At 36.1% G+C, this 20900-nt stretch overlaps 1 protein-coding gene across 1 annotated transcript in view; it reads left to right on the top strand.

The window, feature by feature from the left end:
• Positions 1-20581, top strand: part of MTNR1A (melatonin receptor 1A) — a 66140-nt gene extending 45559 nt beyond the window's left edge. The window contains exon 2 of the mRNA XM_067297140.1: positions 19713-20581. Coding sequence (XP_067153241.1) covers positions 19713-20581 — 869 coding nt within the window. The remainder of the gene's footprint in view (positions 1-19712) is intronic.
• Positions 20582-20900: the final 319 nt, after the last annotated feature.

Below are 20900 nucleotides of genomic sequence, written 5' to 3'. Positions count from 1 at the left end.
ATAGAAACTTTGCCTTCTTCTCTGGCCTTTTAGCAGAATCTACAATGCACAAATATGGTTGTGCCCAATGTTAGCTTTTTTAAATTAACCTCTAACTCCAGCCTAACATTGATGATATTTAAAAAAAAAATTCCCTTTGCCTAGAAAATGAACTGTGAAAACTAGAAGTTCTACAGCAAGCACTGACCTCGCGGTATAGCAAGAAAGAGCACCGTTCATCAGCAAAGAGTATATAGTAATGAGTTGCATAACTAATCATCTATTCACTTTTCAAGGTTTCTAAAAGATATTTAAAATAAGCACTTAATCAGCAAGGTTTGTGAGACATTTTCCAGATTGAAGGACAGGTCTCCATCGTCCGTTTCTCTGGCATTTTGTGATTTGCTTTTTACACATAGAATTTCAATTTATTTCTGCAGATGTTAGTAGGTGCAAAAAGTTCAGCTTAGAAAGGTTAATATTTCTGCTCTCTGTAAAAAAGAACTACTTTTATTTGCTATAACCTTAGCCAGGAAAGCCAGGGAGTTGAGACTTCTGTTTTTCACCCTTGAATTTGCTTCTAAAGTTGATTCAGAACTTTATACTAATGAATCTATTGGGATGCTTTTATTCACTCTTAAATACACTTGAGTGCATATAAGTGAATTCTGCTTGCACAATAGTTAACTTCCCAAGGAAACACATTATGCCTGATTAGTTAATTTTGGGGGCTGCAAAAATGTATTTGTATTTTAAAACTTTGAAAGATAGTGTTTCGATTTGAAAAATAAAGAGAGCTATTCAAGTTCCATTTAAGTTCTTTTGCAATCATGCTATTTTATCTGAATTTGACTTAAGAAATCCTAAAGTTGTTGTCTATAGCAACATTTTAAATAGCCAGCAACAAGCATTTTCTATTATTCTAGCATATTATTCTAGCAAAGCATTGTTATGAAATCACTACACTCTAGTTATTTTTTCTTGTGATGAAATGACAAAATTAAAATAATATCATGCAGCAGCTTTTGCTAATGGAAATTTGGAGGTGCCTTCATTTTATGGAAGAGCTTGATTGTGTGCAATAATAATGAATGTGACATAAAATACATTATGGGTTTAAGAATTTCACTAGATTTCTGTCATTGTTTTTTGGGGGGAACTGAGATTCTCGCTCAACATTTCTATGAAAATTAATAGTCTCAATGATGAAGGTATCGTAGGGATGCTAAACGATCACATGTAGTAACTGGTCTTCTCACTAAAATCATTTCTGTATCAACAATAGACTTACCACATTAGAATATGGTAAGGCATTCATTTAACACTATAAACCATAGTTCAAAGCCTATATATTTGCATAAGATACAACTAAGCTGAAGTTGCTGTAATGTTGATTTGCTATTTGAACTCATCTGGCATGTTTTTTTAATCTTAAATCTTGTATTAAGTATAATCAAATTTACATTGAAATTTAAATTTTCATTATAAACTAAAGACAGCAGTGATTTCAAATAATCTTCCCTACTTATCAAATCACAAATGTACTGCAGTCCATGCTTCTTTTCCTCAACTTTAGTTCCTGGATGTATTTGTGATAGGAAGAGGGAGAAAGGCCTGCCATCACTTCCCTCCTGCCCCAGGGAACTGTATTTTAGAAACTCTCCCACAAATGAGGAGCAAGAACAGCCAATTCCATTGTGAAAAAGCAGCCTCCAATCCTTAGATTCTAGCAGTTCTCCTTCAAGATATTCTTTAAATACCTCAACAGTAAACTGGATGTTGAACAGATGTTCACACAATTAATAACACAACCCTGATTGCTATCAAGCTGTAGTGATATAATTTCTGTGTTCCTTAAGGTTAACAGTATTTTATCATCCTCGGGTGATTAGCATCCTGTGCACTTCAGCATGTTTTTGCTCACTCAGATATAGGTATAACAGAGAGGAAACTTGATTGTCACAATAAGTGAGTTAATTATGAGGACAACAATGGAAATACACTAATAAAGCCATGAAGTAGTTCGCTTAGCTGGTATAATGTTAGATACAATGGCATATGTAACACTGAGAATTCAGATTTTGTTCACAGAGCGACTATATATACATAATACATACTCAGTCAAGATACTGGTAAAGAAGAACATGGGAAAAAGTTGCGAGAAGTGTGAATACAAACACTAGGTAAGAGTATGGTTTCATAGGACAAAAAGGGATCATGAGGTTGCACAATTATGCAAGGACAAAAGACAATCCTGTGTCTGCCATTAAGTGCTGGTCCCACTTACAAATAACTGATTAGCTACATTTTCATCTAGAGATGTGGTAGGGGGAAGATTCTCTGACTGGGATCACAGAAAAACGTATTTAAAGCACTTTATGAGGTTCATGTGAAGATGCCTACATTTTTCTATCTTTTTTTTCTTCTTTTTATCTGATGAAAAGAAAATCTAAGAGCTGGCAAGGAATACAGAGCTGTAGCGTTACTTACATGAAAATTCTATAGCTCCTGCATAACTTCTACACTAGAACTGATAAGACAAACCAAGCCAACCACTGCAAACTGGCACAAAATGTTGGACTCTGGTGTGTCCTTTGTCCATGGAACACGATCAGACTCTCTCTTTGATAAAGGAAAATGACTTAGAACTTAACACCATTGCTACACTTGGTCAGATTCCCATCTTTAGAATGACTACTTGTTTAGTAAGACTTGAGCATCAGTTGTGGCTGCCTGAAGCTACTGAAACAACCAGCATCCCAACAGCTTTCTTTTTTCTTTTCCAGATAGGTCTTGGAGCAAAAGAGTATACTGTCCTATAGGGTAGGATTAACTAAAATGGAACATTAACTTAGGAGCAATAATATATTATTTTCTCCTTTAATACCCGTAACTTAAATTGAATGTATTTACTCCAGAAGAATGTATTACTCTGTGGAAAAATCTGTTCTCCCTACACTAGGATTCCCAACATCTTTCAGTAACTTTTTCACCTGTCTCAGCATCCAGTCACACGAAGTTTTGCTGTGTTGTCACTTTTTTCACCTATTCTACCCCCTATTCTTCCCACTTGAGTGACTTGTTCAGCAGTGGGGACTATTCTCAGCAATGTTCACTTGTCAGTGAAACTGACTCCAAGTTGGCCTGATGTTCAGACAACGAATCATCAGAGGAAAGACTTGGAGACCAAGCTGAGGTAGATACTTGGTCAGCACTGCTGAACCTCATCCTGCTCTGTAAATCTACTGACTCGTGTACAACCACCAAAAATCTCTTGTCACTAAGTTTTTTCTTATCCTGGAAAAAAGGGTTGGATATGTTTTTTGTTTCATGTTTGTTTCATGCTTGGCAGTTTGGCATAGAATTTCTCACTTCATAGGATCTTCTCACTTCACGTGCTACATTCCTTTAACAAGGGCATAGGTGTGTGAGTCTGATCCTCTGGATGGAGGGGGGAGATGGCTCCCTCTCTCAGGAGCAGCAGAGCATGGTCAAGCAGCCAATAAGTCAATCAGTCAAGGAGCTTTCATACCAGAGAAGAGAGACTGCAGCTCCAGCAGGAACTGAGATTGCTAAGAACAGAAGCAGACCAGGCCTAAGAAATGGGAAAAGAGGACAACAGGAGACTGTCAAAACCCTTGAACTGACTGAAATCAACCCTGGAGGGACAGTTCTGCCCTGAAAGTACAGAAAAAGCAGGGAGAAACCAGCTTATTTTTGTTCTTCCCCATCTTAAATGGTTTTCTTAATGGAGCTCACTGTAAGCAGGTAAATAGATTTATCTTACAGCTCTAACCAACTCAATATCCTGTCACACCATATTTAAAGGAAGGTTGATCTTGCTAATAAAATATGCCTAAATATACCATAAAGAACTGACACTGTCCTGACTATTTCAGATATTGGAATTTATTAAAAAATTTCCCATGGACTTTCCTAAAATATGTATTCAAGTCTATCAAGAAAGGCATATAATGACAGAGCAAATACTACTATTTCCCATCAGTGGCTGGAACTGACCTACAAGTTCAGTAAAAGCTCAGAGGAGGAATCTTTGCATGTTACCAAGACAGTCCTTTCTACATCATGGACTGACCAGTTTTATTTCACACAGATGAAGACTGGGTTTACATTTTGAGTGAAGTATTTTCAGATGTTTTGGGGAAGTCTTTCTGCTATTACTTTACAAAATAAGTTAATCTCCTAATGCATACATTTTTTTTTGCTTATACATGGAAACATCTAAGTCTACTTTAAAGCAGCGCTCTGAGGAGGCTCAAGCTGTCTTTCACTTCCAACACTGTTGAAGGAATCTTTTCACCTACAAAGCTAAATGCAGATGTTTCTGAAACTGAAGCAAGAAAATCCAGGAGGCTATACTTGAGAGGCAGAAGATAGAGACACACACAAAAAAGATTTTTTTTAATTCTCACTGTCTCTGACTCTTTAAGTGGTTGTTAACTGACTGACTTCAGTGTTCAGTCAGCTTCAGTACATTTTAGAAGGATAACTTTTAAAAAAACAAGGTGATTGTTCCCTAATAGACAAAAGTAAAGAAAAGCAAAAGGACCATTCAGCTGAATGCTAAGATTTCATTAATGCTTGCACACCACTTTATTCTTCTTGTAATAAACTTCCTATCTGGTTTTGTAGCACAGTATAAATACACTACATCTTTGACATGCACTGATTGTACAATACCTCTTCTTTCTGGCATCCTTTAAATCCTCAGCATAGGGATTTTCTTTTAACATTCACTGAGATAATTATCCCATCTTTCTTAGGTGCCTTCTTTATCTTTAGCTTCCTAACTAGAAGTGTTGTCTTCTGGTTTGCTAAATTTTGTTAAATAATTTAGTACATTTGCATACTAAAAAATTGTAGCTAAAAATAGATGGAGAGCTCAAGAGTAAGGTTCAGAGGGAGAACAGGCTAAGTTTTTACCGAATATTTAAAAGGATACTATCTTTAGCTGTCTATATATTTAGCTGTTCAGTTTGCTTAAAAGCTTTTTTTGGTACGATTCTCTCTAAAGTATTTAAACAAAGATAAGAAGGAGTATAAGAGAGAAAAGAAGCATAAAAAAGCAGAGAAGCTCCAACAATCAAAATATAATATACATAATATTATGAAACTAAGATCATATTGGAGATAGAGTTTTTCAAATCTATTTTATTTTCACACAAAGAAAAGGTTCACATTTTTTACATTGTAAGTTTTGAACTTGTGATTTTACAGAGTGTTTGAATTCTCAAGGTGAGCAGTTAGAAATTTTTGAGTCACAACAAAAATCGATGGGTACAAATACTTCAAATGAGATATCACAGTGCAGTTTTTAAATGCTAACCGTACTGAAATTACCAATTTAGACTTAGGCAATAGAAAAATAGAATGCTTTCCAAAAAATTCCAAACTACTATTCATTGAAGAAAAACCTAGAGAACAGGCAAGTAACTAACACAAGCTGGAGAGGAATAATGTATTCAATACACAAATTATGAGATACATTCTGCACACAGAGCTACCTTTTACCCCAGTTGCACTAGTTCAACTTTTCTGAAGTAAGAGAGTTAGTTAAATCATTATGTTAGCCAACTGCTTCTAGTCACAAGCCTACTTCTAAGAATGCAATGGTTTGGCACATTCACCTTCATACTAAATTACACATCTCCTTGGAAGTGAGCTCTTAGTAAAAAACTTCATTTAATACTGTTAGGATAAAAGGCATAAATCCTAACCCCATTTTAATTCTAATAAGCCTTAAATATAAAAATCACATATTTGCTAATTAACTAACCAAGAGTATACTGAAACATTTTAGAGTTGTATGACAGTATCTACTAAAGGGAAGAAAAGTCCCTTTAAGAAAATTGACCTCAATTATGTAAGCTCATGAGGGTATTATGGAAATAACTGAAGAGTTTTCTATTATGGTTAAGTGTCAAAGGGCAATGATACCTGCATATTTCTCATATTCGTTTTTGTCACATATTTATTGCTTGGCAATTTTATTCTATGCTGTGTGTAGAATCCAATCATGCAGGGAAAGAAAAGGAAAGCAACAAGCAATAAAAAAATTCCCCACCCCTTCATAAATTCTAGAGCCTGATCAAACTACAAACAATGTCTGTGGAAATTTTACCATTCATTCTAATGAGGAAAAATAGATTACTCAGTTAAGATTTAAGTGGAAATATATTTATTAACTACAGCTGTTGTAACAGATAATACAAGGCAAGAGTCCTGCTTCCATATCCCATTACAAGCTATCACTAATCAATTGACCCATAAGTCGTGATGTCTAGATGGAGGATGTTCCAAACATTTTGTACCAGAAAAAGCTTAGGTAGAAGTACACTTCTTGTTCTAAATATTATATCTAAAATGATTTAAGCACTGTTAATATTTTACCACACCATTGTTACAGAATAACTAGCTGATGCATGCATGTATCTATGCTTCTCATATTATTGTATAGTGTAAAGGTATTATCAGTATGAATTTAAGATGACTTCATTACTTGCCTGCAGTAAAGTCACAGTGTATATTTCAGGCAATCCAGAAGAAATACTGAAAAATCTTGAACCTCATGTCTTTATTTATCTGAATTACAGGAATAATGACTTAAGAATTTTTTTAAAGTGCTATTAATTCTTTATAGTCATTTTGCACCTATTCTTTAATCTGTAGTCCTTGTTGCTTTTCTGATGAAGAAACTAACTTGTACTAAGGTAAGCCTCCTGAGAAGCCTAAAATGAATGAAAATATTTTTATAGTCATTCAAATATCATAAATGTTAAAGTTTATCTCACGATCTTTTTAGACTATTGCTACAAGCAAAGGAAATAGCCTTAGAAAACAGAAATTACTTTTCCAGCTCCACTTTGGTCCTGTTAGAGCACTAGAAATTAGATCTTTAGCAAAAAAAAAAGTTTAGATGCAGAGTAATTATATATTTTCCCTAGCTTCATGACACAAATTAAAACACAGGTTTTAGTTAAGTTAGTGCAATGTCTTCATTCCCTCTACTCTAATATAAAATATCAGCTGTAGCTGTGTTGCTTCCTTAGGTTTTGTCAGCAAGCTATTTAAAATACATGTCTAATTTAAGCAAACAAACATTGTTTCTGAGTCATATTATCCTATTCAAGTGCCAAAATCTGATAATTAATTACCTATATGAATCAGGGCACTAAGGAAGAAACTGCCTGCTCCCCTCAATTTCTTATAAATCTGTCTTGTATCATACCTCTAAACCCGTTTTATTTTAAATTACATAAAGGGACAAAATCTACTAATGCTTCTAAACTTTTGACACACTTACATTGACAGTGCTATAATTTTATCTGCTTGCTGAAGTAATCCTACACAAATTTCTCATATCGATTTTATGGATTTTTACTTACTAGCTGACATGCTCTTTCTAAGAAAGGTGTCCAAAACCTAAATTGTTGATGTGTCATATTGTGGATTTGATTGGCACTCAGTGTAAGCAGTTTGTATTTCTCACCTTTTTTTTCACCCCAGTGAGGCAGGTGCAGAAGCCTGCAGTTGATACAGGTGCTCAGCAAAATACAAAGGCAAACGCTGAGGAAGGGATCCTCCTAGCAGGCTACAGACATACAAAGACATATGAGAATACTGTACGTGTTCTCAAGAGTCTATTATAATCCAATAGCTGGAGTAAATTCCTTAGGGCTTATAAAACTCTTTACAGAGGAAAGGAACCACACATCAGTGGGTCTTCTCCCTTTCTTAATCTAGAGTTGTAGTTTCGCCATTCCTTTTTCCTAAAGAGGAATGGATAAGCATCAGAGAACAGAAGACAGGTATTAACACACCCTTGGCCTTGCAGCCACACAGGCACAAGTTCCACTTCTTTGTCCTTCCTTTAGCTTCCAGTGCTAAATGTACCTCTGCAGCTACAAAAGAGTTAACCTCTTGCTGCCATGATTTACTTCCACTAACAAAAGCCTACTAACATTGCAATTAAAACAGCACTTAGTCTAGTGAATCTCCCATGACACTTGAGACAATTTCACTTTCCCCCAGTGTGTCTGGAACATCCTGCCCTTCTCCAGGCACCCAGTCATGAGAATGCCACTTCTGGCTTTTTGCTGTAGCACAGTAGAGCAAAAGAAGGAATGAAAGGGAAGGGGAAAGAACTGGAGGCAGCTGGGTCTTTCATAATGACAGGATGGAATACTCCTTTAAAAAACGCCAATCAAACTAAAGGTGGGAGAGTTATATGATAATTCTCTGTGTCTCCTCACCTTTTTTAAAGGAATTTGGGACAGAGAGAGAAAATCAGGGGAAAAAGAAAGAAGAAAAAAAGTTTATTTTTTGGAAGGGTGGAAGATTTTATGTTTTAAGGAGGTATGGAGAAAAAAACATGTGAAGATGGAATAAATAAGAGAAGGAATAAAAGGAATAGAGAAACAGAGAAATAAAAAGAGAATGGATAGAGGAAGCAAGAGTAAATGCACATAAATCTAACTATGTATAATTGATATTTTGTATAATGCTACTTTGCAATTTCCTGGCAGGTGTCCTACATTGCTGATTTTATGAGAAAAAAATGGGATGACTATTTTAAAAACTCATGTTTAATTAACACTATTGGCTGTCTACTCTGGATTTTGTGTTTAAATGCTGGGGTTGGTTGAATGACTACCTATACTTTTATTAGTCATAAGGGAAAGAAAAATTGATTATTTTGTACTTTGGAGAGGCTTTTTTTTTCATTCTTTTTCTTCACATGAATAATTCTACAGACAAATTCAGCCATAAAACCCTATTATATAAAACAGTTACTTTCAAAGAGGTTCAGGACAGAGATTTCATATTCATATTCCATACAGTATGAAAGTCTGCTGCCAGTTATGTAGTTGTAACTCCACCTTCCTGTTTTGTCTTACTTGTTTTTATCAAAATACATATTCGAACTTAGATGGGAAGAGGCTGTATCTTTTCATTTCCTAGCACACTGATCCTGACTGATCTATGAAATTCTGTACAAATACAAAATGTAATAATATTTCACATACATCCATCTCTGTCATTCCCTGCTTCTCCCCTTTGCTTTGCTTTAGCCTCTGAACTGTATTATTACCTTTATTTCTCTGAGCTATGATATTATTGTGATAGTAGCATTTTCTGTCCGTCTACTTTTTCCACTCTCCAATGCAAATGCAATCGAAGGGGAAAAAATACTCTTATCCTGATTCTGCTTTGATCCAGTTCAGTAGTGTGATCCTCTGACATCAGCAGTACTGTTATTCTAATCAGTTTCATACAGCTTGCTGAACTGTGATGATCACCTTAGTGTTCTGCAACATCTAGGCAACACCTTGTTGGAAAACATGCTCTTCTTCAGGATTTTTTTTTTTCTCCTGAATGAATTAGAGAAATTAGAAATAGAAAAGATCAACCAGAAGGGGTAATATAATTCCCTTCTGTAAAAGTGGTAAGTTACTCAGGTGAATCCATTTGGTCTCTGAGATACTGTCATCATGGGAGAAGAGGCTAATGTTCAAAAGGAGTAGATGGCTTGACCTTGAAATCACACCAGCCCAGTGAATTGTATAAAAAAAATGATCCAGACATATACCTAAAGCACCAAAACCAACATCACAGAGCTCAAGATGCTGTTGTGCTACTGTTCAGAGGGACCTCAGCAGGCTGGAAAAATGGACAGGTTCAACACAGGGAAGTGCAAAGTCTTGAACCTGGGGAGGAATAATCCAGGCACTGGTACAGGCTGGGGGCTGGATAGTAGCTTTCCAGAGAAGGATCTGGAGGTCCTGGAGGACAAGAAGATGAACATGAGACAGCAATGTGCCCTTGCGGCAAAGGTGGCCAACGGCCTCTTGGGCTGCATGAGGAAGAGCATTGCCAGCAAGTTGAAGGGGGTGAACCTTCTCCTCTACTCAGCCCTGGTGAGACACACCCGGAGTGGTGGGTGCAGTTCTGGGCTCCCCAGGACAGGAGAGACATGGACATACTGGAGCAAGCCCAGTGAAGGGCCACAAAAATGATTAAGGGACTGGAGCATCTGTCACATGCGGAAAGGCTGAGAGCACTGGCACTGTTCAGGCTCAGGGGGATCTTATCAATGTTTAAAAATAGTGGAGGGAGGGAGTAAAGCAGATGGAACCGGACTCTTCTCAGGGGTGCCCAGTGACAGGACAAGAGGCAACAGGCACAAACTGAAACAGAAAACAGAACAGGAAATTCTGTTTAAACAAAAGAACCTTTTTTACTGTGAGGGTGACTGAGCACTGGAACAGGTTGCCCAGAGAGCTTGTGGAGTCTCCACGCCTGGAGATGTTCAAAACCAGATTGGACAGTATCCTGAGCGACGTGTTTTAGCTGACCCTGCTTTGAGCAGGGGGGTTGGACTAGATGGCCTTCAGAGGTCCCTTCCAACTTCAACTTTTCTGTGATTCTGTGAAGACATCCACCACTATGTCTGCCTGCCCTGGTTTCTAACCTCCACCTGCAAGACAGCAGTGTTTGTTGATTCTCTTCAATGTCATTAGTAGCTTTCTTGATATTTTACCCTATGTCTTAATTCATCCTCTTCCCTAGGCTGAGTAGACAGAACAGAATTGAAGTTAAGAATGATTTAAACAGAATTTTATCTGATGGAATTAGATGTCATGACTTCTGCATTTTGGTGAAAAACAATGTAGACCTGAAAAATTATATATTTACACACTGAACAGAGCACATAACTATAATGATACTCATTTTGACTATCAAAATGTGCGTACAGCATTTCAACTATTTGTTAAACATCAATTAAACTGTTTTTATTTTATCAACATCTACTGGAGATCTGTCAAAAAGTGTTTCAAAAAACTGAATCGTTCACTCAGATTACAAAACTATTTATTTAACAGGAGCTTTCATGTGTTATTTTTATATTGTAAAATTATAAATATATATGACAATGTTAGTTTAATCCAATTTTCATACCAAAGATATATATATTACCTGGATATTATCCTGATAAAATTTTAAAGGCTCGTTTACAAGAATGGAAGGTCTCCTCCAACTTGCTGCTGCCTCTAAAGCAAATTATCTTGGATATGAACATACTGCATAGACTTCCAAAGGAAAATATTTTATAGCACTATGTAATTTAAAGGTGAGATGAGTATGTCCTGAAGTTTAGCTCAGACCACTAGCATTTAAAGTCTTTTCTCAAGCTACACTTCTTGAAAAAAAACCCTGACTATCACTAAATCCTTATGATTAGACCCACAAAAGGACTTCAGCCAAGCCCTACCTACTTCTACATTAGGTGCCTAAATCTGTAATTGTGATCCTGGCCTTTCCTTTACTGCAGATTTTCCCATCTGCTTTGTATTTCATGGTACCTAAATTACTCCAAGGGCTAACGTTGCCCTTCTTGACATAATCAGAAATACCTCAGTCTTGACAGTGCTGAGCTGTTCAAAGTCCTGTGCATCTAGTAAATCTAGTACTTTGTACAAACTAAGTATTCCTATCATGCAAGAGATCCAATATAAGAGGCATTTTTAAAGCAGCCCTGGCATGTCACAGAAAACTGCCAGAGACAAGTTAGGTCCCCAAGTCTGGAGCACTTATTCAGCATATGGATTCACCTCTCTCTCTGCCTGATAGCAAAACTCACATCACTTTACTCTCATGACTGAAGCACCAAGAATAGCATTGTCAAATATTTTTTAGACTGTAAGGAGAGCAGTAGCTGTCTCAATCACACCTGTGTCATGACACCACAGAGAAAGATGGGAGGTGATAAAGTCACAGAAAACTATATGTCATTTGTGTATCTGCAAAACTGTTCCATCACATCTACATACTGTTTGGCTACAGCCAACTTTCAGCTGACACCAACCTTCTCCATTCTTTTATTCTAAGTATTATATAATTCCTCATTGCCATTTTCTGCCAATTATGCTTTCATGCATCTAATTTTCTTGCCAGAAGATGGCACAGATATTTCAAATTAAATTGTTGCTGCAGCTTCATTGGAAGTTTCTGTATGATAATTACTATAATCTAAATACTGTGGAGTGTATCAGTGTGATCTTTCATTTATGCTGTGCTGGTTATGTCAAATTTTCTCCAACTTGCTATGCACTGCAATGAAGTATTACAATGCAGATTATTCTTATAGCATGGTCTTTTAACAAATCTATTCTTCCCTGTCTCTGAAATCTATTGTTATGTAGTTCTCCAGCTGTCCAGACCTGTGAGATCATGACCACCCTGAATGTCTATCAGTTCCAGTTAAAAGTTGAGGTTACTTAGGTTCTTGCAGGATCTGAACTAGTCTATGACATTCAAAATCTCTGCCTTAGTAAGATTATTGCATATGACTTTGGGCTATACAGTAAATATTTAATACTTTCTCCTCAGTGTCAAGCTACCTGCCTGACATCATTGCAGCTGGAGGCAATCGCCATGCCCGTAATTATATAGCAGGCTTCATTAGTGTCCCCACTAGATGACAGTGGGTCTGAAAATTCCTTCCACTACGAGAGAGATGTGCACTTCTGAATGAGGTTGTACGAAAACTGCTAAATAATATCAGGCCTTTTCTCAATTTAAAAAGAAAGAGAAAGAGGTTTTCCTACGTGTTTTATGCCAAAATGTGCATTATGGGCTTTAAGCCATTCACATTTCCTTGTATCACCACTTGCAGCACCAGGTTTAATTTGCTAATCAGAAGCAAAACCCACAGGCCCATCATGCTATTCAAATTTAATGTGCATGTGGACTTCTTGATTTCGGACCAGGTTTATAAATAGCACCTTGAGTTTAAAAATAGGCATTTTATATCTAAGGGAGTTGATATTATGATCTGTAAAATGAATGAAGCTCCCAAGAGTAACTGGAGTTTATGTAATATTTATTTCTACACTTCTGCTCAGCTGTTTTATGTCATTTTGATGCTGAGCTGCATCAAGGACTGTTAGTTTCATAATCCTTTAAAATCTTTCTACAGTGAAGCTGGAACTGTCTGCACACTTTCTTTCTAGGTAAACTTAGATGGCTTTGGGATTTTGTCTGAGAAACAGTGAACATTGGCCCTCCTTATGGATTCTTTTTTTTTAATTTAATAGTTTTTATTGCACATGACCTTTGTGGAATTTCCAATTGGGCTGCCAGGTACAGCAACTTTCCAATATTAAGTTGATGTTAGAAAGATTCTGGAGAGATTTTCCTTTTCTTGAAACCTTACTATTGGTTAAGGTCTAAGGGAGAAGGGTTTCTGAGCCTATAAAACTAAGCTCTGTCCCCAAATACATGAACAGGAGGAGTTTATTAAATTTGCATTAAGTACTTACAAAAACAGCTTTCACTCCTTGATTTTGTAGTTGCTTGTGACATTTTAAACATGAAATACTGGTGCTAATGGAAGAACATTAAGGGCAGAAATGTTTGTAGATTATGAAGAAAATAGTGTTTGCATCTGTCATTGAGACACCATTTTGTGCATGAAGACAGCCATGTGACAGAAGCAGAGGCCTGACCAACAGGTATGCCTAAAAAATGCTTTTCTAAGGAAAGGAAGTCCAGCTCTTAGCAGAAAATTAAAGCAGACTGTATTGAATATTATGCTTAGTCTTCTAACCTTGCTTTCTTTATAAATTAGCCTACTGCCTGATTTCCTGTGATGTGTCATATTCCAGATACAGAGACTTAATCACTCCTAGCATTCTGTTGTGAAGGGGAGGAATTATTCATTTTCTAGGCTAGGTGTTTTGCCAGCTGTCTATCAGTTCAGTCAATTTTGCCAGATGTCAGTATGGTGTTGTGTTCAGTTATGACTATGAGGTGCCATATTTTAATTTTCTACTTTCCGCTGTAGACATTCATTGGCATGCAGATAATATTAGTCTTGTTTTCACTTATCAGCACACAGCCCTAGATTCACATTCTGAGCCAGGGTTTTTTATAGAATTAAATGAGATCAGTTCTGGACTAATGAGAAACATTTCAAAATGCTGCAAAATCTGTAAGCTATCCTTGAAGAAAATCAGTAAAAGTATTAAGAGTAATCAGAAATTGGTGCTTTAAAATATAAATTAAAGCTTTGGCACCATTAAATACATGAAAACTGTATAAAAATCATGGCAATATTACATTTGAATAAATTACAACTTCCAGCGAACTTGACCTGAATTTATAGCAAAGCAATCTACTAAATAAGCCTCATTATAAAATGATCAGAGATGACTGTTCACACATATGGCAGTATCTCGGAGGTGATAAAAAGATAGTAGGTAGGAATGGCAAGGACCTGCTAGGTAGAAATTAAGTTTGATCTCATAATTGGTCCACCATTGAAACATTACTATCCTTTTTCCTTGAAGATACATTTAACAAGTAAACATTAAAGGTCTGAGCCAATGGCCACTGAAACAAAGCTTTGAACCTGACTTCAATGGAAGCTGCATCTACAGTTTAGTTTTGCCTAAAGGGAAAAGCATCTCGTTAGCATAAAAATCCTGTACTCTTAGATAAATTTGGTACAACCTGAAGCATTAATGCATAAATAGGAAATGTAATGTTATAGACTACAAAATGTAGCCACATGATGAAAACAAGATGGTATCCGGAAAAGATTTGTAATAAGAAACCAATACATTATTTATATGGGAAATATTTTGAAATAGATTAACAGAAATAGTGATCCGACAATCTGGCAACCAATATTAAAAGGCACAGATAAATCTTGAAAAATAGGAGGAGAAATAGTAGCTTCACCATTTTTGCCACCAAAATGAGATCTTCTCCACAGTTCATTCAGATTTCATTAGTACAAAAACCTCTGGCTAAAGTTCCTAATGCTTTAAAACACTGTTATTTTGTTCCATAGATACATTCTTTTGTCCAAGATAAAAGTTTTGGAAAAGAGAAAATACTTCACAGTTTCAATACATGAGGAAACATCTCTGCAGACCACAACTCTCAGTTATGCTCCTAAATTTGAAGAAAGCATTTGTCCCTCTGCTTCTTTTTTATCTGCTGGCAAAGTGCTCAGCCTTCCAGTTGAAGTCAATAGAAGACACTTAGCACTATGTAGACTAAGTGACTGCAATTTTCTACTATTATTCTGCACCTATTTATGTTTTTAGAAACTTCTGGAAACTACATAATTTCCAATAACTTCAGGACATATTTAGCACTACATCTAGGGAATCACAACCCACATAGCATTTTGTGTATGTTTCGCAGATAGCCGTTGCTGAAGATGCAACATCATCTAGTTCTTCAGAGATGCTCTTCTACCCATCTCAACATCATGACAACTAATCCCAAACACATTTTTTACAATCTGTCAGGGTCACAGTTTTTTCCGTTCCATTTATGTTGTATTTTGCTCTTGGAAAAGTTAAGTTATCTGGGAGAGCACTTTGTTTCCTGTTACTTTAATGCAGTTTTTTTACTTGGCCAGTAGGTCTGATGTTGCTGTGTGTTTGCTGAGCAGAGGGGCTTCTTTTCCAGTTATAGCAGAGAAAATATTTAATGGAACATTGCTTTGGACTGCATCTAAAAGCACAGCCTGCCAAAGCTGGTTACCATTAACTTATCTTTCTTCCCACATACATCTATAGCACAACAGCTGCTTAAGTTATTTAAATGGCAAAGTCAAGAAATTCAACCTGTACATCCTCAGTTCAGCCAACTGGTGTTTATGCACTGTAAAGGATTCTTTAGTAACGTAAATGACATTTTTTTCACAGCAGCCTGATCTCACTTTCTGAAGGGAATGAATACTTTTTGCTCATGAAAAGTTATTCAAGATTTTGGTGTTAAGGAATTTTGGTTTTTTTTGTTCAATGTGGAGTTCCAGGCTTCATTTGCAGCATTCTGTTCAAAGCCAATTCTAAAGATAAAAATTACTTTATTCCTGTATCTTCCTTACAGTGCTCACCACTACACTATCCAAGTGCTTCACGACATAAAAGAGTTTATTTTCACAATAGGCCATTCTATTTCATAGAATGTTAACATTTTCCAGTAATCGTGGGTGCCTAAATCTGAGGTCTTATTTTTAAAGTACTTATTTTATAATGTGTGAAAACCTAACACCATTGCTAATCAAACTTCAGTGTCTGAAACAATGAACCTCAAAATACCCAACAAACATACTAAACTCAAATAAATTATTATTTGAATTGGCCATTCTACAACTACAATGTTCCTGTGCTCACAAGGAAAATGTATCAGAACTCAGGTTTCAGGGGAACACTTCCTGAAAGGCAGGTTAAAAGTCCTCTCTGCAAGCAGGTATTTAGTTTACAACCAGTTTTCTAGCTCAACTATTTGGTGTCCCACCTGACATGCTAACTGGAAGCTGGAAGCCTGGAATTTTGGTTTCCATGCTTATGAATTTTTAAAAGGACAGGCTCCCAGGATACGCTGTTCTTCTCCAGCTTCTATATGAAGCAGCTAGTGTTTCCAAGACTTACAGGCTTTCTGGCTCTAAGGCAGCCAGAGAGGATAAGCTGAGACAACCATGGCTCCCCATTTTGGGGAAGCCTGAAATGTGGCTGCTTCAGACACAAAACTCCAACACTTTCTAAACACTCAAATATTTTGAAGATCCTTCTCATATATCCCTGTAAAATCCAGTGTCCTAACTAACTAACCCCTATAGTTTTCAATTATGATTTGTCTATCTCTATGCCTCTGTCTTCTGGCCAGATCTACCATTTAGCTCCATTCATCTTTCTTTCATTATCAATCAGCTTTCTCCAGCTTGTATTATGACTTTTTTCACTTCCTGACCCAGTCCTAATACTGTCAAACAGACCTTCCACCAACCTGTTTCTCCTCCAATTTCTCCATTTCTACTTCGTCTGTCTCCATTTTTTCTTACTAACTCACAGTCACAAAGAGTGAATGCAATGGAAAGTCAGGTTTCCAGAAGCCTTACCCGGCCAGTGATATTTTCAGCTCCCAGTCTCAGTTCTCTTGCCCAGTTTCCTTGGTGCAATGTGTCATTTATCATCCACCTGCTGATATTACCTTCAATCTGCATTTGTCCCCCACAGACCAGTATGAGGACATGATGAACAGCATGGGAAACATGCCTTTGCTGTTTTAGTTCAGTTATCCGGTCCTAACCCCAACTAAAAGAACATTAGAACTTCAAGGCAAGTGCTCAGACCTATGCTACACCTTTCTAATAAAAGCAGAATCTTTGGCTGTGAAAATATAAGTCTCAGCTGAGAACATGAAACCTGAATTTTTTGAAGACTTGTACCTTGGCTAACCTGTGTGGAGTTACACAGTGATAACAGAAGAAAAGTACTACCTGAACATAGAGCTCCTCCACTAATCTAGGACTGCACTGTTTGCCAAAGCATAGGATTGCTAAAACTATTCAAAGAAAAGCACATCAGCTTTCTTTTTCCAACACAGGGCAAAAAGAAACCATTTCTTGTAGCCATGTTCTTTCAATTGCTGAAGGTTTTGGCTCAAGTTTGCCAATAACGGTAATAAGAATATTAATCAAAAGCACCAGCAGAAGTTGCAGCAGGTGGCAGAGAGAAAAGCATTTTATGTGCAATCTCTAGCTAAACTGAAAACTTATACTAAAATGTAAATAGGATTTTTTAAGCACTACATTTTAATAAGGATGCTCTTAGTCGCACCTAGAGTTTACATGTTGCCACTTCTGCAAATTTCAACATTGTGTGGAAAAAGAAAAAAACACCAACAACTTTTCAGTCACTTTCTACTTCTCAGTCATAAATTATTATACACAGAGTTCTGAGCTTCACACAGTGTCTTGATCCATTCCTGTATCACTTGCCAGTATGTCAAGGGTAGATGCTGAAAGTAATGTTTTTTTCCCTTGTCCTCTTCTTCTGCTTAAAGAAGGTCTTATGTTTGTGCTGAAAAGATCTGGAATTCTGCCAAAGCCTTCAGGATAAGCATATATCAGTCTGGCAAAGAACTCCCAGACAAAAAGAAGAAACAACTACAGAAATCAGCTAGAGAAAAATATTTATAAATCCAGATACAAAAACTATGAAAAATAGTATAGCAATCTTTCAACTGAGGCCATTTATCCCAGCTGCCCTTAGTTTAGACTAATTTCAAATGTCAAACTCAATATCTGTATCAAATAAAACTTACACAAAAGGAAATAAGTGGAATCCTTAGCCAAACAATTTCTGTTTTTCTCTGTGGGTGTTTGTAGATTTAATATTTCTACCTGACCATTTAAAGCATCAGATTAGTGAGAGAACACACATTTTAAAATGTTTCAAATAATATATTAAAAAATGATTATTTTGAGCATTATAAAAGCTAAAGTGCCCTACTAGTATTTTTTTAACCTATTTTTATCTGTTTGTATTTTGACCACTCAAAATAAACCCATAAAAGCTTACACTTTGGAGTACTAGTGAAATTTTGTGTCATATAAAACTAGGAATATAGTGTCTAACAATTTCCAATTGGAGCTCATATTTGATCTTCAGTGAATAATCTCAGGATTCCAAAATATAATCCCATACACACACACATATATATAAACACACATACACAAACACTTATATACATATATGCATGCATATGTAAGTATGTATACATACACATTGATAGCTTTCTGTAGATATGTATGTATTCATATATATAACTAGGCCAATCCATGTAGTAGTTATTTTTTAAAAAATGAAGAAAAACATAACCATGTATCTCAGAATTGTGAATGGTTGCAAGGCATTCAGATGAAATATAACAAGAGTTATCATTTACATACCTAAAAAAAAAGAGAAAATATATAATCTATCTATGTTCAAAGGATTAATTCAAAACATATATTTATGATCGGTTCCATTGTCTTTGAAGAACAGAGACAGGTTCTTTCAGGAATGAACACAGTCTAAAATAATCTCTCTTTTTTTTTTTTTTCAAAAATGAACCTAGAGAATGGATCATTGCTTAATTTCCCAGTTAGGAGGCACAGAAGCATGTGGCGTCAGTGGTCTGTGGCAACTGTCTTTGTCACCACCTGGCATCACTTGTTTTACTGAAGAGCATGTCTCTTAATTTAGGAAAAACAACTGAGTTTGCATTCTGCTCAAATCTCAGAAACTTTTTCTTAAAAAGTCCAAAGCTGCTACTTCCCAAAATATGAATTGCAATGGTTTAGTTAAGTGCTATTCAGTAGATTGAAAAAGACAATATCACTGTAATGGAAGCCTGAAATACAAATAGAAAAACAGATTTTAATTTCAGGACTGGAAAAGTTAAGGGGTAATTTAAGGAAAAGGAATGAAGTTAAATATGAAAGGTAAATGTAAGTTTTGAAATTTATTAGTCATCATATTGTTTATGCTGATTTTTCAAAAGAGACTATCTATTTAGGACCAAAGCAGGCTTAAAATTATGAATATTTTAATTAGATATGAGTTCTCAGTTTGTGAGATTAGGAGAATCCAAATAAATGAGATGATAAAAACAGTACTTCATGGTAATTAAAACCCCCAAATAGTTTTCCTTTAAAAGATGAACCTTTAAGTTGAGCATCTTCCTCTTTAGATTAAAAATGAATCTTATTTAAAGATATGTAAAAATGAATGTTGATCTAGAAACTAGAAATTAGTTAAATATAAAATATTCTGCTAAGGCTGGCCATTAAAACACTGAGAGAAGCAGTGACAGAAGAGAGCAAAAGAGAAACTAATACTTGTCTTTTTATATTTATTTTACAGGAAATGTATTTGTTGTAAGCCTGGCTATTGCAGACTTGGTTGTAGCAATCTACCCATATCCACTGGTCCTCGCATCTGTATTTCACAATGGATGGAATCTGGGATACCTTCACTGCCAGATTAGTGGCTTCTTGATGGGCCTAAGTGTCATTGGATCAATCTTCAATATTACAGGCATCGCTATCAATCGGTATTGCTATATCTGCCACAGTCTTAAATATGACAAGCTGTACAGCGACAAGAATTCTTTGTGTTATGTGGTTCTTATCTGGGTCCTGACCTTTGTTGCTATCGTGCCCAATCTCTTTGTGGGATCTCTACAATACGACCCTAGGATTTACTCGTGTACATTTGCACAATCTGTGAGCTCAGCATATACAATAGCAGTGGTGTTTTTCCATTTCATGCTTCCCATAGCCATAGTTGCTTTCTGTTACTTGAGAATATGGATCCTTGTTATTCAGGTAAGGCGAAGGGTTAAACCAGACAACAACCCCAAACTGAAACCACATGACTTCAGAAACTTTGTCACCATGTTTGTGGTATTCGTACTATTTGCAGTCTGCTGGGCTCCTTTGAACTTTATAGGCCTTGCTGTGGCTGTCAACCCAGAAACTATAATCCCTAGGATTCCAGAGTGGTTGTTCGTATCTAGTTATTACATGGCATATTTCAACAGCTGCCTTAATGCTATCATATATGGACTCCTGAACCAGAATTTCAGAAGAGAATACAAGAGAATTATTGTCACTTTTTGTACAGCAAAAGTTTTCTTCCAGGATAGTTCTAATGATGCAGCAGACAGGATGAAAAGTAAACCTTCTCCATTGATTACAAACAACAACCAAATGAAGGTGGACTCTGTGTGAAAATTGAAACCTTATTATTGTCATTCAACAACAACCAAATACAGTATCTGGTTTACTAAACCTACTATTAAATATTACAGTGAAATATCTGTTCTACACTGAAGGCACTTGGATAAAATTCCTTGCATGATACTTGGGAACCAAAGTTACAGAGCCTTGACATATGGATCCTATTATACAATGATGTATCTTTCAAATAACAACACAGTCAAATTCTTTAGGATATTACAGGATTACACATGGATAATTTCTTTTTTTTTTTTTTAATGGAGACAACAACTAGAGATAGTTTGAAACAGAAGTATCCATTCAGCCTAGT

This window comes from Apteryx mantelli, chromosome 5, assembly GCF_036417845.1.
Source record: "Apteryx mantelli isolate bAptMan1 chromosome 5, bAptMan1.hap1, whole genome shotgun sequence".
Lineage (NCBI taxonomy): Eukaryota > Metazoa > Chordata > Aves > Apterygiformes > Apterygidae > Apteryx > Apteryx mantelli.
This window is presented reverse-complemented; position numbering and strand designations above follow the sequence as displayed.